Source organism: Gobio gobio (genome assembly GCF_949357685.1).
Source record: "Gobio gobio genome assembly, chromosome: 11".
NCBI classification, from domain to species: domain Eukaryota; kingdom Metazoa; phylum Chordata; class Actinopteri; order Cypriniformes; family Gobionidae; genus Gobio; species Gobio gobio.
Genome location: NC_137104.1, coordinates 19,911,910 through 19,938,417, shown reverse-complemented (window position 1 = coordinate 19,938,417; position 26,508 = coordinate 19,911,910). Strand labels below are relative to the sequence as shown.

At 38.3% G+C, this 26,508-nt stretch overlaps 1 protein-coding gene across 1 annotated transcript; it reads right to left on the bottom strand.

The window, feature by feature from the left end:
- Window positions 1–405: 405 nt before the first annotated feature.
- nrsn1l (neurensin 1-like) lies at window positions 406–8,557 on the bottom strand. The gene is made up of 3 exons (XM_079828687.1): window positions 8,495–8,557; window positions 6,155–6,341; window positions 406–2,442 (listed from the first exon to the last, which is right to left on the bottom strand). Exons 1-3 carry the CDS (start codon window positions 8,554–8,556, stop codon window positions 2,041–2,043), a joined length of 651 nt encoding a protein of 216 aa, XP_079684813.1. The 5' UTR covers window position 8,557; the 3' UTR covers window positions 406–2,040.
- Window positions 8,558–26,508: the final 17,951 nt, after the last annotated feature.

Below are 26,508 nucleotides of genomic sequence, written 5' to 3'. Positions count from 1 at the left end.
GCGTAGCCGCAGAGGAGTGAACGATTCTTGATGATGGCTCTACGTGTGTGGAGCACTGGTTAATTGATTGTTAACAGCCCACGTACTGTGAGCTATGACTGTTATATGAGGGAAGGTGACTCACGGCGAGCCCTCGCGAGACAAAGAAAGAGGGAGAAAATGGTTTTGTGGAAGCAGGGAACAGAGCTGGGATGAGTCGTCGCTGTTTCCTGCATCTATTTACAGTCACTCAAATGGCCTACTGATAGACAACGATTTACAATATGAAAAGAGATGCCTGTTTTTTTATAAAAGATCACACCTTTCTGAGTGAGGCTTTCATTTCATTCACACCATCAATGAATGAAAAGGTGTAGATGAAGATGATCTTTCAGAAAGAAAATACACAAAAAGTCAAGTGGATTAAGTATGCTGACATTGATTTATTGGGCTTGTTTAAAGAAGAGCATTTAAATACATTAACATAATGAGACAATAAGACTGTAGACAATTATGGTGTACAGTAAATCCCACTTAGCCTCTCACATTCTATTTAACTGCAGCTGATGAAAGAGTAAGACATAATTGATATTGTATACATATAGAATATCTGATAGAAAATATGTCAGGGATTCATAAATTGAGACATTGAGATATAGAGAGTAGGTTTGTGCCGGATTGTGCATATTATATTATGACAGACCCACATTTTCTGCAGTGTTTGCAAGGCAGCACTCCTGGTTATGGCTTGTTCTAACCTCTAAGCCTCTTCCTAAATTCACTCCGTTTCAGCTTGTGCTTAGAAACTTTAGCAGTCAAATTCCAACATGACATCATTATATCATTTGCATTCTAAATTCCAGCCGGTTTTGTATTTGCATACTGAATTGTGATTGGTCTTTTATTAAACTATCTTTACACTTTAAAAGGTGCACACCAGGCACAGATGATGCTTTAAATAATTATCTATTTATATTTACCATTAAAAAATTTGGGGTTGTAGGTTTTTTTTTTTTAAAGAAGCGTCACCAAGCCTGCTTTTATCTGATGAAAATGCAGTAAAAGCTGTAACATTGTAAAATATTATTACAATTTAAAAGAACTGTTTCCTATATGAATATATTATACATTTTAATTTATTGCTGTGATGGCAAGCTGAATTTTCAGCATTATTACTCCATTCTGCAGTCACATGATCCTTCGGAAATCATTCTAAAATGCTGATTTGCTGCTCATGAAACATTTCTTATCATCAATGTTGAAAAAAAGTTGTGCTGCTTAATATTTTTGAGGAAACCGTGATTTTTTTTGATGAATAGAAAGGTCAAAAGAACCACATTTATTTGAAAGAATCTTTTGTAACATTATAAACGTCTTTACTATAAATTTTAATCAACTTAATGCATACTTGCTGAATAAAAGTATTCCTTTATTTAAAAAAAATAATCATAATCATTTTATTCAAAAGCTTTCTTTTGCTGCCTTGCAACCACTTAAGCCGGGATCAGACTACGGGAGGTTCAGGCCGCTTTATGTTCAATTTATCCCTCCCGACATTCTGAGAGAAAATCGTGTCCAAAGCATGGGTTGGTTCTGTTGTTCGGCCCTGATTATCTGGTTCCTTGTGAGATCACATGAGGTGCATGATAATCTTGAGAATATCTTGTAGTGTGTGATGCGCCACATTTTTGAGATGTGAAAGAATAATACCTGTGAATAATCTTCATATGTGCATGATGCAACCAGATTTCACAATCGGTTGAGATTTAAAAACTCCTGTAGTCTGAGCCTGGCTTCAGTGTTCATTTGATCAATACTGTGATGTAGAAAAATACAAAACTTATTTTGATGACAATTATACAAGTACAGGACAACAGATGGCACAGATTTGCTCTACTTGTTGTTTTGATAAAACAAGAAATAATGATTAATTTAAGGCTTTTATCACATAATTATCAAACACAAATAACACACTCCCAAATTTCTCATTGAAATAAACAAGGAGTTTATATACTGATCGTTTCGACAGCACTCTGGAACAGGCATTGTCAAACAGCTCTTTTATGAGCACTGCTGAACTTTATCGTCCCTAGCGAGAGGAGATACTCCTCCATCACCAGAGGCCGGACTGGGAGGCTTCATTACAGGGTCTGCTGGGCTTCTCATTGCACTCAGGACTCTGTTCCCCACCTTCCGATCTCCTCTTGAGTCTTCCTTTTTTGTGGGCGTTGTGGAGAAGTTAGACATCAGGATTCCACCTGCCATCAGGATCCCGCCCAGAGTGAGAAGCCCCGTCCCGACCAGAACACATATGTGTAGCGAGTGATTGTGCCGCATGGCCTGGCGGTCCACGAACAGTAGTTCGCCTTCACCGAAAGCCTCAATGCGAGTGGGGATGGCATAGCCCACTGTCATGACCACCAACCCCACTGTCAGGAGTACGACACCAACCGCAAGTGTGACCTAAGAGTGAATAAGAGAGTGTTCTTCATTCTCTTGCACTATACATTGGTTCTATTGACCCTACGTCAGCGGTTACTTAACCACGGCCACCGCTATTCTCAAGGGTGAGTAATCTATCAGTGTCTGCCAAATAGTTTATCATCACGCAAAAATCAGAAAGCTTTTGTATCAGGTTATGTTCAAACACTAAATAAAATTGTAGAAGACAAGAAAACAATGAAATACAAGGGGAAATCTACCCAGGTATCAAGAAGTCTGACAGTTGACATGACAGAAACATTTACATTAACATTAGTTGACATTGACACAGAAAAATGTGTAATGGACAATTTGCAGTTTTTGTGTTTTCCTTAAGTCAAGTCAAGTCAAGTCAACTTTATTTATATAGCGCTTTTAACAATGCAGATTGTTTCAAAGCAGCTTCACAGTGTTAAACAGGATAATAATGCAACATAATTTTATTCAGCCGTATAGCCGTTCTGGAGAAAACGGTGATGTCATCAGTTCATGTCAGTTATCATACAGTGACAATGTGGGCTTTAGATCAGTAATTTTATCAGTAATTTAGTTCATATGGTTAATTTAGTTTAATAATTAGATTTATTTGGATATTTAGTTGAAAAATGTAGTGTCCCTGACTGAGCAAGCCAAACCAGGCTCAGTCGGGGTGCCAGTTCTCCTCTGGCCAATGAACAAACAGCGTATGATTATTATTCTGGCAACTTTACAGGTCAGAGGTCATAATAGAATGGAATATTCGAAAGATCGGAGGCAACACGCCGGAGACGGGTTTATTGAGGATGATGTGTCGATTAAACAATTATTAAATAGGAATAATCGAAATATCGGAGTTCTCATGCCGGAGACAGGTTTATTGAGGATGCCGTATTAATGAAACAATTATTAAAGTGCAATATTCGAAAGATCAGAGGCAACACGCCGGAAACGGGTTTTATTGAGGATGCCGTGTCGATGAGGCAATTTCAGGGGGAGTCTAATTGACATGGTCTCTGCAGACACTTCAGGGTCTTGCGTTGGTCTTGTCTGGGCGCAGGTCCACCATCTGAACCTCGGGATAAAACAGAGAGACTAACATTGGCGTAGATGCCATTGTTCTGATGATGTAACGAGTACATCAGTTGTTATGGGAAGTGTTCCCGGTTCCGGCTGACCTAGTTAATGCAGCCTAACATTAATTTATTGAGTGTGTAAAAAGTGATTTATGTGTATGCCATAGTAAAGAGATGTGTTTTTAGTCTAGATTTAAACTCACAGAGTGTGTCTGCTTCCCGAACAATGCTAGGAAGACTGTTCCAGAGTTTAGGTGCTAAATAGGAAAAGGATCAACCGCCTGCCGTTGATTTCGATATTCTAGGTATTATTAACTGGGCAGAATTTTGAGACTGCAGTAGATGTGATGGAGTATAATGTTTTAAGAGCTCGCTCAAGTACTGGGGAGCTAAACCATTTAGTGCTTTGTAAGTAATAAGCAAGATTTTAAAATGTATGCGATGTTTAATAGGCAGCCAGTGCAGTGTTGACAGAACTGGGCTAATATGGTCATACTTCCTGGTTCTAGTAAGAACTCGAGCTGCTGCATTTTGGACCAGCTGGAGTTTGTTTATTAAGCGAGCAGGGCAACCACCCAGTAGAGCATTACAATAATCTAACCTTGAGGTCATGAACGCATGAACTAACTGTTCAGCATGTTGCATTGAGAGCATGTGCCGTAATTTAGATATATTTTTAAGATGGTAGAATGCAATTTTACAGATGCTAGAAACGTGGCTTTCAAACGAAAGATTGGTATCAAAGAGCACACCCAGGTTCCTCACTGACAACGAGGACTTGACAGAACAGCCATCAAGTGTTAGACAGTATTCTAGGTTACTACTTGTGGAGCTTTTTTGTCCAATAATTAAAAATTAATTTTTTTCTGAATTGAGTAGCAGGAAATTACTGGTCATCCAATTTTTTATATCAGCTATGCATTCCGTTAATCTATTGAGTTGGTAAGTTTCTTCAGGGCGTGAAGAAATATAGAGCTGAGTATCGTCAGCATAACAATGAAAACTAACGCCATGCTTCCTAATGATATCTCCTAGTGGTAGCATGTACAGGGTGAAAAGCAACGGTCCTAGCACTGAGCCCTTAAAATAAAGTTAACTTTGGCTGCATGTCACATTACTTATCAAAGCTGTCGAAAGTCCATTCAGCATGCTTGTTTTTTTAAATAAAACCTAATCCACACATAAAATGAAATGAATAATATCTTGGATAAAGCCCATGTGCATTTACTCTAACAGCACATAGAAATATACGGAGGAAATAAACCAATTATCCTGCTCAAATTATCTGATCTTGAAGCACAATGCCATATAAAACTCTTTGTAATCGCCTAGATCTAGGGTTCATGAAAACTGTCCAAACAGGCAAGCTTTATTCGTAAAGTCATTTTATTTTTAAAATCCATCACAGATTCACTGACTTGTAAAACAAGTCTGACCCAACGCTTACTTTTTTCACGATTACTGGCTAATTTCAGGAAACGGAATGAACAAAAGTCTATTAAACAGCCACTCTGGATACCTAGAATCCAAATTAGCCTACATCACTTAACAACATTTAGCTTAGTTAAAGGAATTTGCCAAAAAAAAGTATCTAGTTTGTAAGTCTCTGACAGTTCAGCAAAGCTTATTCTCAGCCTCAGACGTCACGCCCACGAACCGTGGGCTGAACGTCTGATGCATATGGCACACTCATCTGGAAACACTTCATTAGTTTCGAAGTCATCATCTGATTGGTTGAATTCTAAAGAATGTCCGCGAGACGAGTGTGTTGCGTTTTTTAATGGTCCGCCAACTAGAAACAAATGCCGTGATGCTAAACTCCCTCGTGGAAGAAGAACTGTTGTGTTTGCAACTGGGACAGGGATCAACTAAAGGCTTGATTTTCAAAAGTATGTCAAAAGTATTTCATAACAACGCTCTTGAATGAATAATTTATAGATGCACGTCGGTCTGTTATTGCAGGGGCATAGATTTTACATTTTCACGCCCCTGAACATGACGAGGAACAAAACGAATTGTGATTGGTTGTGTTACATGTCAGTCAAACGTCCTCTTGGGCGGTCCTTGACCAATGAAAGCTGCGATAGAGTCCAGATCTTCTGCCGTCAGACTAAGCAAAGCGTGACAGACTGACAGACAAAATGGTGGATGGCAACAAGTCTTCTCAGTCCAGCGATTTGATTGTCTATTTGGGCTGTCACTCATCCCAAATAGACAAGTGCCAATGGGACCAGTGCCGCTGAAAAAATGGGGTGGGCGCTAATGCACTCTATAGACAATTTGCAGTTTAGTTTATAACTTTTGAAAAGACCAGTCAAGACTGAAAAGTGTCTGAAGGTTGGTTGATGTGATTGAAAGTTTGCTTGTGATGTGAATCTGAAAGTGAACCGCTATTGATTATGCATATTTGACAGAAAATAGATATCTTCAGTGGTATTCATTTTGATAACAGAAATTTGATACATTTTAAAAATGTATTAGGTTTCAAAACATTCTGAAAGACCAGAGGGGGCAAAGTCAAGTAAATCGAATTCGGTTTTGGGCTCAAGCAAACATGCCAATAGTGAAAACAACATATAAATGAGGACTTTGGACCTCTTTTACAGAAATGTGCATAACACAACAGAACTTCTGTCTGATACCTTCCAGAAGTTTGAGCTCAACCGCAGCGGTGATCTCTGGCCCTGAAAGTCCTCCTGCTGCTCCCTCATTGAGGCTGTGCACTCCTCGTAGAAGTGGTGTAAATAGGAGCGCACTCCGAAAACATGACAGCCGGAGTCGACCGCGTGGCCAGACCCACAAACCTCAGAGCAAGAGGCCATCTCAGACCTGTGATTACAACCACATTTCATTATAGGCAACAAACAAGACACCCAAACACACATATATAGAAGTTTCCTGCATTTTTCAAAGTGACTGTCTGTTTTTTAAGTTCTCTTCAACATTTTTTATATAGATCAAACATAGGCAACAATAGTGTAAATTGCTACAAGCTTAAAGTAAACATGAAATCAAAATGGACAAATCTTGTATTTTTAACGGAATATTGCATTATTTATTATAAATGATAAACATTTATTTTCCTGATGGACAAAATCATGTCCCGTCCTACATTTTTTCTTGTTCAAGAAGCCGTTTCACTTGGATATACGTCACAATATGGAGGAAAAGTCCAAACATATGTGATCCTGGACCACAAAACCAGTCATAAGTTGCACGGGTATATTTGTGGCAATAGCCAACAATACATTATATGGGTCAAAATTATCAAATTTTATTAAGTAAAGATCATGTTCCATGAAGATATTTTGTAAATTGTCTACTTTAAATATATAAAACATTTATTATTAGTAGTAATATGCCTTGCTAAAGACTTAATTTGGACAACTTTAAAGACAATTTTCTCATTATTTGATTATTAAATATTTTTTTGTTGCAATATTTTGATTTTTTTGAACCCTCAGATTCCAAATATTGCCCTATCCTAACAAACCATACATCAATGGAAAGCTTATTTATCCAGCTTTCATATTATGTATAAATCTCAATAATTAAAAAAAAAAAAACCCTTATGACTGGTTTTGTGGTCCAGGGTCACAGTATATGTATTTGCTTATTAATTCTGAAAAACCACCCTCTGATGAATTAGTCTCTCACCTGCCATCCACACTCTCAAGAGCATCATTGATAATGTAATATTATTTCATACACACTTCCATTAGCTTTAGATCTGTAGATTATGACATAGTATTACCTAATGATACTTTATATTTAACTGTACACTTAACTATACCCTTACATTTTTGATTCAAATGCAGCTTAAACAAAGAGTTTATTTGCTTTATAATTAAGCTTATTCATATTCTGAATACTCAGGAGGCACTGTAAATGCTTCATTAGCTAAAACGGAATATCAGAATAATGAACACAGAGGCTTAAAAAGAGAATTATGCAAATTAGTTCATAAATCATTTGCAGATTAGTCGTTCATATGCAGCATGGCACACTTTTTGGTTGTGGTGTGGCAATTAATACACCCTCAGACAAAGCAATAGACGGGTATGTACACAATTATCTTTTACATACATGTTGTATTTTCACACGTTTCGGTAAGCTTATAAAAAAAAAGATTAGCGTCGCCATTAATTGAGTTGGACTTAGGAGGTAACCATAGCAACAACAGCAGACCGCAAATATCATTATCAGACAATATATCAGAGAACATAAAATCATGCTTCTATCATAAAGTGGATTCACATATCAAAAACCTTGACGTCTAAACTGACCTAACTTCGACGGACCGCACGAGAGGCATGTAACGTTAGCCTACTAATTTCATAAATAGATCCCCTTTAAAGTCCTTTATTTGTGTACGTTAGCTATTATTTGCACACTAGCTAACGTTATCCTGTTTGTGCATTCAGGGAATCTAGGCATATTATACATGTTTATATTATGCCATCTATGACAAAGTGTTGATGAGAATGACCCACTATTGCATGTTTATGACTAATTGTGCAGCAAATATCAATCATACGACGTAACTCTGCTTCCGTGACATTCAGAACACTCAAGATATTTTCTATCTAACGTTACATCTGCACGATCAAACCCAGTGTCTTATAAGCAAACGTTTATGCAAATAGGGTTGTACAGAATTTCGTTTACTGCGATTAAATCAAGCGGATCCGGAGATGCTGATATTGGAGACAGACAGCAATAAACATGTCAATAAACGCCAAGTCAATAAAGTGAATTTAACGAGTCAGCGTAATTATATAAATCACAATGGCAAACAGTACATTAAAATGCCACAGGCAACGGATATTGTTCATTTAAATGACACCACTACTATTAGGCTATATTCATGTTCATAGTCGATGATATGGCTCTTGCCAAGCAAAACGAGAGCTTATAACCTATCTGTGCAAATGTATCATTATTTTGAAATATGAAATAGGTCAAATAAATTAGGCTACTACCTAATGTTCAGTAATCGATCCTTGTTGGTTGTTTTCGTGTCTTCATCAACCAAAGTTTTCATTTGCTGGAGCGGGCACAATGCGCATGCGCTGCTGATCTTCACAGCATTTACACACTGTAGCCTTTCTTTCCGTTTTATTTACACTTGTGACATCTACGTAAATAATATATAATAATAATAATAATAATAATAATAATAATAATAATAATAATAATAATAATAATAACGAGTATACTTTAGGAAGTCACCTTTTAAAATAAAAAAATTAGATAGATGCCTTACCTACACAACAGAGAACAATATTAGTCATGTCAAGGTGAACTCAAGGCAATTGCAAAAGTATTCGATCATATGGTAAATACAACAAACAAATCAGAGTTCTAGATAAAGAAATACATTTTGTGAATGTTTTCCTCACAAAACATTGGGCGTTTTGACCATCAATCATTAATCAATGGTTAACCAGCTAATGTTGATTATATTATATAATGAGAAATTTGCAGATAGCTTAACCTAATACTACACTGTGTGATTTTAATATCCTGTAGATATTTTTCAGTTATAAAAAATAAATAGAATATCAAATAAAATAAATAAATATCAGTTATAAAATGTTTGACAATTGGCTTTTATTTTCATACAATATTATATAGAATATAATAGAATTTTACTAAAATTGTAAGTGTTGAATTTAACTTTCACTTGACAAAGTATCAATGTGTGTTTGTCAGAAGGCAAAACATAGCAGTGTACATAGAGTGTCGTGACTGTATCTGCCTATTTAATGTGAATTACAGAATATGCCAATAACACACATTCACATATAAAGTTATTTAAGCCTAAAGCTATTAAAAATTAAGAAAATAAAATAGCTTTTTTTCTCCCTGCCTTCAACTTTGAGAACCATATAGAGAGAAAGAGATGTGATAAAAAAAATTCCTCAAAGTTTTAAGTGCTCTCAGAGCATTTGTTAGCTACGTTGCAACACCATAAGCCATGTTCAAGGTTGTGCATCTATTATGAGGCTCTGAATGATGGAAATTACATTTTTGTAGAAATTCCACAAACTCATCAAGTAGTTCTATGCCTGCACATTACGCCTAACCTTTGGATGTAGTTTGTGGATATGAATGCTTAGAAAATTGGATGTCCTCACATGACGGGCTATGTTCATGTCTTCCTTCTTCAGTCAATAAGTGTTATTTCCATGGCCACACAAGCCGATGAAAAGAGGCATTTAGTACTTTAAAAAGGGCTTGCATGCAGAAAGAGACATTTTCCATGTGGATTTAAATATTTCCCTACAAGTGTGACAAAAGGTCAAGACAAATATGTCTCCAATCATATACAATTCAAGGACTTACCAAGCATTGCTTCTTGTTTTGCTTGTTGTACAAAGTAAATGATTGGTTATAAAATCAAATCAGAATTTCTGTGGTACCTTTGAGAGCTAGATAGACCTGTCCATGGTGCTGAAGCTCCAGAATGACAGTTGTCTATTTATTCCAACTAATAAACTAGATTAAAATTTTTGAAACGAAATTATTTTCACTAGATGCATTGATGAAGAAAAACGCGATGCAGTCATTTTGCAGTCTTTCACCAACTGTCTCATACCTTTTTCCATATACATAGGATGTGAATATTTAAAGTGCGGGGGCGAGCGGCAGTCCTAGAGCGCGCAGATAATGTGCTCATTATGTCGGTGAGGCGGCGAAGCATAAACGCTATCAATGGCAATGCCATCGTTTCCCTCTCACCCGTGATATACGATGCGCTAACACGGCTGGCGTCGTGTGGAGAAGCCAACGGAGTTCAAAAAGTCAAGAGACGCGTCTCCTGATGTAGCGGGACCCAGACGGTTCGCCTGCGTGCCAAAATGGAGATGTTACATCATCTTAATGGTCAAACAATGGGGCGTTGCGATGAATAAAACATGTCATCTCAACCTAAGCCTAGCCAGTTTCATGAGGGCTGAGGTAAACCCCACGTCCGACTATGCAATAGTATGCAAAAGCTATATGTCAAATTGATGTCAGAATACGAAGTGGTCATATTACAGTTAGTGAACAGTCCTGTGTGCAACCAGAGGAAATTTTGCTATTATATGAGGCAACTGGAGCTGAGAAGCCATTCGAATTTAGAAGTTAAAAAGTAAAAATGGTGGCAGCTCTTTTTTAGGTGTAAGAGGTCAGGGGGATTTAAACCAGGTTCCAGTGGGCCGAAAAAAAAAAGATTGTATAAAATACAAATGATCAGGACTTTCAAAGTATTAACTTTTAGTTACAATATTAATTAAACATGTCATTTTTTAAAACATTTGCAAACTTGACATTATTACCACTTCATTGAAGTCTGGTCAGAAATGATGATGATAATAATAATTGTGATTATTATTACAATTAATAGTATAATATAGAATATAACAGAGATAAAGTGAATAGTTTGCATGTGTGACCCTGGACCACAAAACCAGTCATAAGTCGCACAGGTATATTTGTGGCAATAGCCAACAATACATTGTATGGGTCAAAATTATAAATTTTTCTTTTATGCCACACATCATTAGGATATTAAGTAAAGATCATGTTCCATCAAGATATTTTGTAAATTTCCTACCATAAATATATCAAAAAGTAGTAATATGCCTTGCAAAGGACTTCATTTTGACAACTTTAAAGGCGATTTTCTCAATATTTAGATTTTTTTGCACCCTCAGATTCCAGATTTTCAAATAGTTGTATCTCGGCCAAATATTATCATATCCTAACAAACCATAAATCAATGGAAAGCTTATTTAAGATATACATCTGGCCATTATGACTGGTTTTGTGGTCCAGGGTCACATACTGTATATGTTGTATATCTTACTATAGAGTTTCTACTTATCACTGTGGCCTTTCTCTTGCTCCCTGCGGCACTATTCACTGTAAAACTGCTTCGGAACAGTATTTATTTTGTAAATCTTTATGCAGATGTATTTAATTTTTGTCTTCAGGGTTACATCTAACATTACTGTAATAGTAGACTGAAAGAATACACTGTTAACTTCACACAAAGTAATATTTGAATCATTATCATTTATTTTGCCTTTCGTATAATGACAAAAAAAGGGAAATTACTTCATTTTGTAAACATATTTATAATACCACTTTTTTTTTTTTTACTGTATACATATGTGCCCAGTACATGGAACTATATATATGCCTTTATATTTTAGGAAGTGGGTCCTTTACACAGGAAACATCGTATGGGGGTCATTGGCAGTAAAAAAATAATCAAGAAGCAAAAAGTAATGAAAACAAAAAAAAAGTGTGTTTGTGTGGTAAAATTGTAACAAAACCCAAACGGATTATTTTTGTGGTTATTGTTAGTGTCATAAGGTCAAAAAACACATGGGTCAAAGGTCAATACCACCATGGCAGAAGAAATTCTGTATGCCTACAGTTCTTCATTTAATTCAGTACATTATCTATACTTTAGTATCTTGGAAGAGCTCTATCATCTGTTTGTCTGCTATGTGTTATTCACTGTGGAAGTTTGGTCTGCACATTCAGTTTTTACCATAAATAAATAAGTAGGAAAAACAGTATGATTCAAGCTTATTGCCGAGATAATGTTGTTTTCGTTCAGTCTTGAGAGTTTATATTCACTAATCCTTCACCACTCTTATCATCTCTGGTTACATAAGGATATTGTTTTCTCTCTTCTTCTGTCTCTCTTCCAGACACTGTGGCCTACATTTCACACATGGACATTTTTTTTATTTGAGAGATACTCCTTGAGTGAAAGTCCCAAATCTCCTGAACGCTAGATGGCGCTATCATCCCAGACAGCTCATGATGGAGCAGCTCTCGTCTCTTTGTTTTGTCCATGAGACACACACTTAGTCATCTAGAAGTGCCTGCTGGTGCAGCGTTACATTTTGGACAACTGGAGACACGTTTCTGGTGTAATGTACAGTATGTGAACAAATGCTGTTTGTTGTTTTTTTGTTTGTTACTCTACCACAAACATTTCTTCTACTTTTACAGGACTAATTTAGCTCCTAAAACAGTCTTCGTAGACATGATTTGACTTTTACCAGTCGAATGTTTGCAGTGCCACATTAACAGTCCAGATGCGTAAAAAATGCCTTCACCAATAAAGGGCACATTTATAGGTTTCAATCCACAGAGGTAAACATGTCATACATGCCTATGAATCCAGTTTTGGCACCACGGACAGCTCGCATCCTCTGTACAGCCCTGCCCATACCCCCTGCCATCTGTCCCAGTGTCCTACACACGCTGCTTGCTCTGCACACAGCCCCAGGGCAGGCGCGGGGGGTGCTGCGGCACAGCAGCCCCGACATCTGCTGCTTCCGTGGGCTGAGCGGATGCAGAGGCCCCCTGGGTCCCGGGGAAGCGGCAGAGGCCGAGCAGCCACACCGTCCTGCAGGGTACTATTGTCTCTCTGCCCACATCATGGTGGTGTCAGCGATCACCGCTCACAGCTCCTCTGGGTGAAGGGTGGAAGGCGTTTTGTGCCATTTGCCTTGGTCGTTAGGCTGTAAGGTCAATTTGACCTGAATTAATATTAAAATTTTGTGTGACAGTTGGCATGCAGATGCAATGTGCGTATTGCTGGTCGGAAATTATAGAGGGAACAAAAATGCTTCCTTTCAAGACGAGCAAAAAATGCCACTGCATAATTAAATTAAATCTATACAAGTTAAGTCACCTTTATTCCTATAGTGCTTTATAAAATACAGATTGTTTTAACCCTTAAACGAATTCCCCGGGTCTTTATCGATCCGGGATGTCATTCACTACCCTCCCCCTCATTCATTTTCATTCAAGTTAGACACCAACCATCTTAATATTCCTCAATCAATTCAATATCAACAATAAAAAGAATATATATAAAACAATATCTGTTTTCTAATTCATTTTTGTAAAATGTGTATAGTGTCACTATAGTGACCCGAGGTATGTAATGTGTAAGTATATCATTTTATCTGCATGATGTGATATTTCACTCATAATTACTGCAGGCATAAAACAAACGTATACACAAGTATCATCAGCAAAACTTGAAATGGCTCAGCATTTTTACGGGTAAAGCAAGTACTGAACGCAATCAAATATTACTGTCACTGTCACTTGATGGTGGATCTGGTGAAGAAGCTGCCAGTGATCAAAATATTGATTTTGAATACATTGAAAACAATAGTTTTGAGAATATGGATGAGATTGCGAATATGAGCCAGATGCTGAATGTACTGGGAAATGAGCTCTGACGTGATGATGGTAAAAAAAGCATCTGCTAATATTGAGTTCCAAAAGGTAACAAAATATGCTTCATTTTTTTGTAATTATTATTAAAATATCAAGAGAGTTTTATATATTGTGGTAAGTTAGAGATCCATTAGTGTTAGATATAGATCAGAGTCACTAAAGACCTGAATATGTAGTAATGTTAGTGAAACATTCCTGCATTTAATGGTTAAAGCAGCTTCACAGTAATAAACAGGAAAATGTAATTAAATATGAGACCAAATTCGACTGTAAAGCAGCTTTAATGACGATTCAGTTCAGTTCGGTATTGCATTCGATTTCTTTTGACACCTTTACATAAGTGTGTGTGAGGCAGTCGTGGCCTAATGGTTAGAGAGTCAGACTAGTAACCTGAAGGTTGTGGGTTCAGTTCTTAATACCAACAGGAAATGACTGGGGTGCCCTTGAGCGAGGCACATAACCCACCTTAACCACTGGTGTGTGTCCGCAGTGTGTGTGTTCACTACTTGTTACTCCGATGTGTGTGCACTAACTTGGATGGGTTAAATGCAGAGGACAAATTCCGAGTATGGGTCTTCTCATGACACTTTCTTTCTTTGAGCATTATAACCAATCACAAACATTTCTGTTGAGCTTATGAATGCAATAGCCAATCAGAGGCGTTTCGATTAGTCATCACTGAAAATGTGTGCAAGCTCAATGACTAAATTCTGCGCTCTGGCGAATTCTATCATCATATACAACAAACTGCAGATATAATGTAAGTAAGAGATTAATTTTGGATCATAGACATCTTCAGTGATTATAATGGGAGTTTTTGCTCCCTTTTTGCGAGTTCATACCTCGCATTAGACTCAGAAGTCATGGACCGCTTCAGTGTTATTTGTTCGCTTTCTGTTTATAATTTATTCCCAGTTTGAATAAAGACCCCTTCACAACAAGGACAAAAAACAATAATGACAATGTGTTGTTTTTCATGCAACTAAAAAGTTCTTACTGATAAACTAACAAACAGTTCTTAGACAACACAGATCCATTTAATAAGGTGATTATAAAAATGCACTTACAAAAGTAAAAGCTGTCCCTGAAATCAATTTCAGGAGCTAAACATTGGCCCTTAATATGGAAAAAAAAAATGTCTGCATTTCGCTGTTTCTTTTCACAACCAAACGGATGTAATATTTCATTATGCCTAAGAATTCTTGTGGAATTGCTATTCTTTTGTAGTATGTTCAAGAAGCTCTTAAAAAGATGCAGCATTGTGAAAGAATATCCATTTGTGATGAACCTACCTATGAATAATGAATATTAGAAGTACTTTGATACTCTAACACTGTAAAAGGAAAAGAATCAAACTCTCAAGGTCTTGTTTTTCTCCTCAACACTGCGCTGGAAGCCAGGGCATCACTCACTCTCTCTCTCTTCTCTCTCTCTCTCTCTCTCTCTCTCTCTCTCTCTCTCTCTCTCTCTCTCTCTCTCTCTCTCTCTCTCTCTCTCTCTCTCTCTCTCTCTCTCTCTCTCTCTCTCTCTCTCTCTCTCTCTCTCTCTCTCTCTCCCTCTCTCTCTCTCTCTCTCTCCCTCCCTGTGTCTCCCTTTTTTATTTTCCTCCCTGAGAAGCAGGGTGCACGGCATAGCATCCTCTTTTATCTCAGGAGCAATCAATAATGTATGGGACTCCCGGGCTCTCTATGGAGAGGAGCTCCAGCGTTGCTGCCGCCCTGCCGTACCACTCGGAACTGACAGCCCCGCTCAGCACCCCGTCTGCCAGCCCCGGCCTGGGCCTCCAATTAAACACGGTACTTAGAGAATCCGGCAGCTCGTGTACAAGCAGAGCACGCCTCGGAGAAGACCCCCCTTCATCTCCCCCCAACCTCTGGAGACCCCCTAACCTACTCGCCCACACTGTATTGATCTTCACGCAGATGTAAAAGACTATTGAGGTCATCATTCATTTTTTATCATTCCCAAGAAAAATGTCAAAACGTGTGGCAAAAAAACATCTTTGTGTGAGACGTAATGGGCTCGGCTGCAACAGCGTGGGATGCTGGCGAAAACTTAGAATGCAGCTAAATCAAGGTTGGTTCTTGACCCTGTAAATCCACATTTAGGGTCATTAGGCTCAGTAATGCTTCTCTACAAGAGTCTGTCGAAACAATCTGTATTGAATAACGCGCTGTATGAATAAATGTGACTTGACTTAACTTTACAACAAAGATGCATTCACCACAAGGTTAACGTTGGCCACTCTGCAGATGTGGTATTGATGAGTGTGCTGCAGCAGATGTGGACTTCAGCAGCTCTCTGTTGAGGCCCAGGCCCTGTTGTGGTCACCGCGTGAGCCGCTGAGAGCCGGTAATGACAAACACTGACGCTGCTGAATGCATCAGCCTATAATAAAACATTCAGAGAGTCCCACTGCGCTGCAGGCCCACTGACCAGGGCTAATTGGAGGTGCTTATTCAAGGCACTTTCCTACCAATAAATATTTAAATGCACTTAAACTTCTACCTGATGTGGTCTTCATATCCAATGCACTGCTGAAATTATTTCTTAGTCAGAACTTTTTTTCTGGTAAAAATATAAACACCCCTACAACAAGATACATTTCCTTGCAAAATAATAAAATAAAAAGCCAATTGGGAGGTGGAAGATTTAAGAAACATTCTGGTAACACTTTACAATGAGGTTTCATTTGTTAACATTATCATTGTTAATTGTTAGTTAAAGGTAATGCATTCAGTTAAACAAATGAGACATTTTGAAGTGTTATCCATATTCCCTAAAAGTTTACACACTCAGTTTCGCAATCTTTGTGGGGACTCTCCATAGGCATAGTGGTTTTTATAATGTACAAACTGTATATTCTGTCCCATAACTCTAACCCTACTCCTAAACCTACCCACCACAGAAAACGTTGTGCATTTTTAGAATTTCAAAAAATGTCCCCACAAGACAAGAATTTCAGATATTGTCATCTTTGTGAGGATTTTGTCCCTATAATGTAGGGTATCCACACACACACACACACACACACACACGCACGCACGCACGCACGCACGCACACACACACACACACACACTTTAGTGCCGTAAAAAATACAACAGCTATCTGACATGAGAATAAAGTTACGAGTATAAAGACAGTGTTTATATTGATTCGATTTATAATGAATAATCTCATAATAGGCATTTTAGAAGAATAAAGTAATACGTTTTGAGAATACAGTTTTTTACAATCACGTTGGCACTAATTTTAGAACCTTGACGTCATTTTTCAAAACTGTAGTCACAAAACTCAAAACGGTCATCACTTGTAACACAGGCTGTCCAATGTTCAAAACATTGCATTGTGCATTCATATCTTAAAAAAAATCTTGCACTTGCACAATCATTGGTTCAAAAAACAATTTTTTTGTGAAATACCATTGAAATTTAATTTAGATCACCCACACACAAACAACCGATAGTTTCACTGTGTCATTGTTCATACAATCATTAAAGGGGTAGCCTACTTCATTCCTGTTTTTAATGGATCATTTATGTAGTAGAAATGTGAAGTTATTTTTGAATTTGGTGCCTTCTAGACTGAGAAAAGACAGAAAATGTATTTTTGTCTCATGTGGAAGAAAGGCAACAACTCCCAGAATGCACTTGCTTCGCTGCTCAACGAGGCCACTCCCAAAGGCCACTGTTTATCACTTGCTCACCATGACACCGCCCCCATTGTTTTGATGTTCATAGTAATACAATTATTTAGTTCAGTTAGAGCAGTGGTTCTCAAACCTGTCCTGGGCACCCCCAACCAGTGCACATTTTGCATGTCTCCCTCATCTAATACACCTGATTCAAATCATCAGCTCATTAATAGAGACTGCAAGACTTGAATTGGTTGTGTCAGGTGAGGGAGACATTTGCTGTGTCCCAATTCGCTTACTTATACTACGTCCTAAAAGTATGTACTCTTTTTGTGAAGAAAAAGTACATACTTTTGAGTGTGTAGCAGAAGAGTATGCAAGCTTTGGGACATACTACTTCGTCATCTTTAACGGACTCTGTTGCTTAGTTACGTGCAGCCTGTCACCGTTTAAACTGCCTTGTCAATCATCGTCACAGTTCAAATCCTCCACATTCAATTTAATTTCCTACCGTATCGGAGAGAAGCGTGGTCGCACGTTGATCTGCCATTCGCAGGTCTTTAATGCAGAGACTCCTCTCATGTGTTCGCAAAGTTAATGGCCAAACATATCATTACAAAAGATCACAATGCTGCTGCAGGTGAAATATAATGTGGCTAACATTGAAGAAATATCTTTTCGTCAGGTTAAATACTGATAATTGCTCACTCAAGCCCCTTTATCTAATCCTCTCTACTTAACTGTCAGACTTGCGTAACCGTCATGTTTGTAGTTTTTTAACACTTTTTATCTGCGTTTGTAGTTCTAATCGAATCCTCGTCCATCTCGCAATGGGTTGTGGGGAATATCAGCCGTTAGAGTGCGCATCGATCTGCACTTCGAATTATGACCGGAAATAGTAGACCATCCGGGAATCTTTGGAATACTCTTTTCAACATACTACGATTTGGGACATACTAATTATTTTTTCGAATACTATTTTGTACGGATAGTATGCGAATTGGGACGCAGCGATACAAAATGTGCAGTGGTGAGGGGTCCCCAGGACAGGTTTGAGAACAGACACTACAATTAAAAACTGAACGCTTCTTTTTAATAAAGTGTGAGTGAGCCGAACAAACGTCATGGCACAGACGCAGCAGGAGTCAGATTTCATTCATCACGAGAGCGAGGAGCTGAGCAGAGCTGAGGTAAGAGCGGCATTCATTCTCAGCACGTGTCCATTCTGGCGCGTTTTCAGTTCATGCCTATGGAAGCTTAACTTAATTAATTGAAAAGTTGAAACACTCGCTTTCCTTTGCTTTGCTCCGCACCACTCCGTTATTAATGCCGGAGCCGAGCGGCCGTGTGCATTTACATCCCTCCCCTATGGGCGGGTGGAAAACATGCATAACTAGCTCCTGCTACTGACTGTAGTCTCTAGCCTCTGGCCAAAAAATCAGGATTTTTTCCAGAAATAAAATGCATAATTCTCTCGTCTCAGGGGGACATGAGGGGGGAAAATATGATAATTCGAATATACTACCGGGTTTCTACTGATACAAAGTTTAATGCTAAATCGCTGAAGTAACCCTTTAAATATTGTAGTACAAAATGGTGATACATGTTTCATTTTGGTACTACATGTAAATACATCCATGTAAAAAAGTACTGCAGTAGTAGAGAGAATACTACAGACACAGTGGAATCATTGAAGAAAATCTGAAATATAATGACGAAAAACAATACAGTACAATCACAACATAGGTTTATTTGAATCAAAGCAAAGCAAAGGTTCACTAATCTTAATCTAATATTATGAGTTTTATTCTCTAAACTTCTCTAAACTATTATGAGATTAGTTTCAAAATGTTATGTCTTCATTCCCCAAATCATCATCTTTTTTTTTTTTTACATGGCACTAACTGTCATACTATAGAACTTTTCAGTGTGCATGGTTAGGCCTGCTGCTCGAAGGGTTAACATGCCATGCAAAGACATTTAAGGGATATCTTTCACACTCCCCGTTCCATGATTCTTCAGGGATGTCTTACCTACATGTCTCTGACACTGACCCTCCCTGTGATGACCGTGATGACCACGTCCTCCTTGTCTGGAGGATACACTACATCTCAGTGTTGGCAGAATGATGACAGCGTGTCTAATCTAAACCAGCGTGGATGCGAGCAGAACGGACCTTATCCAACACACAGGCCTTGAGTTTCCAGCCTCTGTGGGAACGATGTGATAAAGTGGCATGATATTCCCTTCAGGAGACGCCACGAGTGGAAAAAAAGAGCAGCGAGGTCTGCGTCAACATTGGCCATTAGCGTCCCACAAATCAGCTGGGTTAACAGGGGGAAATAGCTTTCAGACTCTCCCCTCTGGAGAAGCGAAAGAGAAAGGGCCCCGATAGTCCTGCACAGCTAGCCATTCATAGACCCCCAATTTATGGGCGACCCTAGAACAGGGCATCTTTGTGCGGAGGCCTTCACTGTACCGAACGCAGCTGCATAAATTATGCTTTTATTGGGCACCTTGCCCGTTCCTCTCCATAACCTCAGCTAAACCTTTTCCATTTTTGGAGAGCATGTAGCGATCAGACTTTCTCTCCCTCTTGGCCACTCATCACTGTAAAACCGCACAGTGAAATGAGCTAAGTTCAGTTCAATCAAATTACTCAATAGAAAAATGTTATGTAAACTCAAAAACTGGTTATTTTACGTTGAACTTAAACTTTAACTTTAACTAGTCGTTCCTTGTCATGTGAAAGCCACATAGGATGTGAGTCTGCACAGGAAAAAGAAACGATTACTTCACCTCCCTAATCTTCCGGTCCGGGTTGTTTGTTCTTTTGTTATGTGACAGATTCAATCAGCTCTGTACAGGAAACAGAAATGATCAGTTCACCTCGAGTCTCTCCTCCAGTCCGAGTCGCTTTTGTTCACTTGTCATGTGACCGCTACTCATATCTGCATGTAATGTTGAATTTGTTTAGGAATCATCATATAATTATCAAAAGACATGTGTAATAAAAATTTTTTTGTAAAGACATTATGAAATAATGTCTGTATCCAATTCAGAATATATGTGGCTGTCACGTGACAAATTAATGAAAGTGACTCAAACCGAAAAGAGAGACTGAAATGAATAAATCATTCTCTGAGACAACGGCTGCGTCCGAAAACCTATCGGCAGCTGAATTGTTGCCTCACTGCCTTATCAGACAATGGCTTGTAAGGCAGCGTTTGTGCATGAAGGCACCTCACGAAACTGATTTTCGGACAGACTTCTAAGGCAGTGTAACCGTTTAATGATGTACGGCAAAATAGAGAGAGCTTTGGTAAGAACTAAACAAATATTTAATTACTACACAAGTAATTTCTCGCAAGAAATGACATCAGAAGTGGAAAATGTTGGTCAAAAATTTATCTTTACACGGCATCTTTTATTCTAGCTCAACGGTCATAGAATGGAAAGCACAGGATTGTGGGATATCAAAGGCAACGAAGGATACATTTATGCTGCCTTCCAAAATCAATCAGATGAAGGTATTTCAGGAGACAGGAAGTGAAGCTCACATTAGATTCGGACGCAGCCAACTTGTTGTTGCTGAGTCATATAAAAGATTTGTTCAAAATTAACTAATTGTTCATGATCGGAATACCTGGTATGAGTTAGCCAATGAAGGGTAGATTACACTCTAAAAATGCTGGGTTAAAAATAACCCAAGTTGGGTTGAAAATGGACTAACCCAGCAATTGGGTTGTTTTAACCCAGTGATCGGGTTGTTTTAACCCAGCAATTGGGTTGTTTTAAGCAAACATTTAACCCAACCGCTGGTTTAAAACAACCCAATTGCTGGATTAGTCCATTTTCAACCCAACTTGGGTTATTTTTAACCCAGCATTTTTTAGAGTGTACTTACAAATTGTGGTCCGTTACTAATTCTAAATGACATGACAAAAATTGTAGTAATCCACTACATTACACATTTTAGGTAATATAATCTGACTTTTGATTACTTTTATATATACACTCTAAAAAAATGCTGGGTTAAAAAATAACCCAAGTTGGGTTGAAAATGGACTAACCCAGCGGTTGGGTTAAATGTTTGCTTAAAACAACCCAATTGCTGGGTTAGTCCATTTTCAACGCAACTTGGGTTATTTTTAACCCAGCATTTTTTAGAGTATATATATATATATATATATAAATGTATTTGAAAGAAAATGCCTTCCAAAGACATATACATAATTAAATGACTTACTAAGTGATAAGTCTAATAATAACTATAATTAATCAATTCATCAGGAGTTGATTCGATATGCAATGTTGAGAAAACACTCCTTTAAAAGTGAAATGATTGTAAATTCAGTGTCAAATGCTTTGTGGCCTCTCAATTTTCCATGTAAGTAGCCACATGACTAGTGGCTGCATGGTCTGTATGTGCAATTTCACAAAACTAGAAGACTTTCTGAATGCATAAGCGATATGATTTTTAGAAAGGATAATATAAAACATGAAAAAAAATTGGGGAGAATTGATAATTTATGAATGATTTACTGACATTGTGTGATTATGTAATCATGTAATCAATACAAAAATAACTGTAATACTGTACTCAATCAGAATTCTGTAATACTGTATGAGTATTTTAAAATGTAATATAATCTAATTACAAGATTTAATTTTTGGAATCTGATTACATAATCCAGATTACATGTAATCAATTACTACCCAGCACTGGAGTTAGCTTAGTCAATATTTCAATTAAATTGCATTTAAAATTCTTGTGTAGTGCAAAAAAAGAAGGTTTACTAACTTAATTTTGGAGTTCTGGCAACTTATTAGAGCTTACAGTGCTCCAGTGTCTTGGTAAGTCCTCAGTGGAAATCAAACACCATGAGCTATATGTTCATGTATATAACTGCCATGGTGACTCATTAAATGTCGGAGTTTCACATATTGGCTTCTTTTTATATCAATCCATATTTCCTGCTGAAAGATGGGCTGTTGAGGTAATTATCTTGCTCCGTTTCCATACATAGAGGCTGAAATGTAGTGATAAGAAGCAGAGTTCTGTGCTTCTGTAATGAGCTTTACTATGAGTAATGGACATAGGCTACAGCACTGGGTAATGTCAATGACAAGACTCCAGCGCTCTCTTAATTACCTGCACATCCATGCCTGGCGTAACGTGGGTCCATCTCCCTACTGAGCTGAAGGATCTGTCAACCTAACATAAAGGAGCCCAGACAAACCGGGATTCGCAGAGGCCCCCGCGCGGATGATTCTGTTGGTCATCCCTGTTAGGTTGACCTTTTTACTTCACTAATGTCCCTGAGCTGTGAGATTTTCTGAAACTTCATCTTGTATGCAGGAAGAACAAAAATGTGGTGCATCAATGAAACATAACATGAAATACAGAGGAGGCGTCTCTCACGTTGGTGTGAATTCACTGCACTTCCTGCACCTGTCTGCATGTAATGAGGAGGCTTTGGGTCTTAATGAAATTTAGCATTGCTCTCGCTGGAATTAAAACAGCTGCTGCAATCTGCAGAGATGGAGGTGGGCTGACAACACCTCCATTGGCGCTAATTAGACCAGCCAAGGAGAGGAAACTCACAGAGCATATATTAGGCAAGACCATTTTGCCAAGAAACATTCAATATTTCCATACTGGCAGAACTGCAAAACAATTAGAGATATTCAGCATGAAATGTAACATAAGGCGAAAAAAGTTCTGTGAAGAATTTCTTCACATTTAGTTGGAGCTCCTGAAGCTGCTTGTTAATGCAAAACGAGGATTATGCATCCTTTTATTAATACAAATGATGCTTGGATTTTAAAGTGTCAGATTGTCAAAGCGTTTTCCTGCCGTGCGCAAGATGTGGAACATGTCTGGGCAAAGTTCCCGATCCTTTCTTCACTGTTTTCCCCATTATCACTATTGTTTCCTAACAGACAAAAGAAGAAAAATGGAACAGTGAGAAAGAAAGAGGGAGGAAGACACAGAGTGTGTTTTGATCTCAGTATGTTTCAGAACAGAAAGATTCAAGCTGAGCGCTGGCACACAGAGACGCTCACCTCACAGGACATATAAAGTGACTGCAGTGTTTAGAAGATTTTACTCTCAGTCCTTTGTGGCGTTGATGCAGCGGTGCCAAGAGATTCTCTTAAGATATATATGCAACGAATGTCCGCTGAATGCAAGTTAAAGTGAGAACCAATGTGTAGTTTATTTCAAATAAAACAGGAACAAAACAAACACAGACCTAACTTGAACTAAACCAGGCATTCTCAACCCTGGTCCTCGAGGCCCACTGTCCTGCAGAGTTTAGATCCAACCCTAATCAAACACACCTGAAACCGCTAATTAAGCTCTTCAGGATTATTAGAAAGCTACAGGCAGGTGAGTGTGATAAAGGTTGGAGCTAAGCTCTGCAGGACAGTGGGCCTCGAGGACCAGGGTTGAGAACCCCTGGGCTAAACAAACAGCATGTTACGGTGACAGAGCTAGATAAGGAACAATGGTGACATGAGGGCTATTTATACACCTGAAAACAATGAACCAATAGACCAATCACAAAACAGAGAAGCATATGACCTGAGCAACCAATAAGAATATGACACATGATCTGGGGAAACACATGACAATAGGCTTGTTTGAGATGAGCGAAATCTGCGCAGAACCGATCACCGGTGATCAGCGCGAGATGCATTCCGGTTAGAAAAGTGTCCGAGGGCGGTCCGCCTTGCTCTGATGTCATGCTGACGTATGTCAAAAAACTCTAAAGGCGAAAGGCGGATGTGTCGGAATCTGCAGTCGAGCGCATTTGCTCTCCACCGACTGCGCTGATCAAAAGCATGATGGGAAACGACTTGCTGACGACAGCTTAATGCTTATTGGTTTAAACAACCGTGATGTATGTTTCTTTTTTTTAAATGTTTGATTTTAAAACTCTGAGATCATGTTTTTATGTGTGAATATTCCCAAACTCTCTAACAAAGGCGATCTCTCTGTGGGTTATGTGATTGTTGTCATATTTATAAAAAAATATATATATATACAAACATGTATGTAGGCCTAATTAAAGTAAAAATGATTGATAAACACGTCTTTCGAATGGAAATAAATAACAAAAACTTTGGGTGTCTTGTTCATAATATTTATTTTCATATAAAAGTAACAGAACTTAAATTACATCCAGTTTATCAGCAACAAAGCGCACGAGTGTGAATCCCGCGATATCCGCCTTTGATCTCGCAGGTGTCGGATCCACTACGAGAAGAGAGAACTGTCCGTCTTGCCTGCACTTTTTTCACTCCTCCCCTCACTGCAGCCGCCTAGTCTCGGCTGAACTGCAGGCGAGGCGAGGCGCATCTCAAACAAGCCTAAGATCACATGAGGGCAAGAGAAACATGACAAGGAACCAGGGGTGTATTCCAGAAAGCAAGGTTAACTTACCTTGAACTCTCGGTTGATTAACCCAAACCTTGCTTACTTGAGGTATGCTGGTTCCAAAAACGAGTGGCTGACTTGAAGCAGTGCATGCCGGTTCGAAATTTTGTCCAACTTGAAACAGCACCAATGCAAAATGACAGTGACAAGTAACTAGTTACTCCCCAACACTGCTATGCACATATGAGTAGACTCGTCCCCTCTATATCATAAAAGTCGAGTCATAATCAAGGAGTCGAGGGTCTGTCCATATATACCTCCCTTGTCCACTTGTGGAACTCTTCAAACTGGTGACAGGGATTACCCCGAGGGGAAGTGCTTAGGGAGGTTTGTGAGTGTGTTGCTAAACTTGGAACTGCAAACTACTCTTACTATTTCTGCCATTTAAAGTTATTGTAAAAGTAGTAATGCTAGTTACTATTTCAGCATGTTTACAAGCAAAGCGGAATGCACCAAACATCTACCTAAAGTACTTTAGGCAAGCTCCAGTAGCAAACCTGAGCGTGAACCTTTTTATTGAGGTGTGTTCGACATCGCCTACGGCTGGATGTAACCAATCGGCGAGAGTTGCCGCGTACAGGCGGGGAGGAACTGCAAACGGAGACGTGAAGTCGGACACTTTCCAGTTTCTCAATAAATGTTTTTCTGCAAACTGCTATATCCCCTTGGAATTATAAGTTTTGTAGCCTATATTTTGGAAGTTTTTATTTAGAAAATAAAAAGGTTTTTTCTACACAGTCGAATGGAATGCAAAAAAATTAAATGTTATTTTCACCAAAATAAAAGCTCTGTTTAATGTTTGAAAGAAATCAACATTTCTTGTTTTTAAAAGAAGTCTCTTCTGCTCACCAAGGATGCATTTATTTGATCAAAAATACAGTAAAAACGGTAATATTGTGAAATATAATTATAAAATGTAAAACATCTGTTTTATATGTGAATAGTAAAGTGTAATTTATTCCTGTGATCAAAGCTGAATTTATCATCATTACTCCAGTCTTCAGTGTCACATGATCCTTCAGAATTCATTCAGATATGAGGATTTGATGCTCAAGAAACATTTATGATTATTATCAATGGTGAAAACAGTTGTGTACAATATTTTTTAGGATTTTTTGAAAGCTTTCTATTTCAGAGAAATGCTGTTCTTTTGAACCTCCTATTCATCAAAGAATCCTGGGGAAAAGTGAGCATATTCAGCATAAGAGACTACTTAGATTTCTATTTTATTTTTAAAGTACATATACCAGTCTGAACTGTAGTACAGTAAGGCTTTGAATATTAACACCTGACCACACCTTTGGGTTTGCTACTGGTACAATTAAAAACTGTATAAGGGTAAGACCATTACAGCCAGACATGATGAAAGCAACACAGCTACTAAAATTGATACTGGGTGTGCGAATTATCAAGAATTGACAATAGTCAATCGTATTGGTGGCACCGAGGGGCCCCCAAATAAAATTCTGCTTAGGGCCCCATAAGGGCTTGGGCCGGCTCTGTTTGCATACTTTGTCACAGATGAAGTGAAATAAATGCAATATAATGCAAATATTTGACCAATCACAGAAAGTAGGGACACAAGTCGGTTCTGGGGCATTTTGAGTTATTCACAGATTCTGAAAGTGTAGTCTCCAAGCTTTCCAACGATGTG

Bases quoted from the DNA above. Each gene is read 5' to 3' on its own strand.
- nrsn1l (XM_079828687.1), bottom strand. From the start codon at position 8,556: ATGAAAACTTTGGTTGATGAAGACACGAAAACAACCAACAAGGATCGA. The intron at 6,342-8,494 runs GTAGTAGCCTAA...TTGTAATCACAG, and splicing joins GATCGATTACTGAACATTAG to GTCTGAGATGGCCTCTTGCT. The intron at 2,443-6,154 runs GTATCAGACAGA...ATTCACTCTTAG, and splicing joins TGAGCTCAAACTTCTGGAAG to GTCACACTTGCGGTTGGTGT.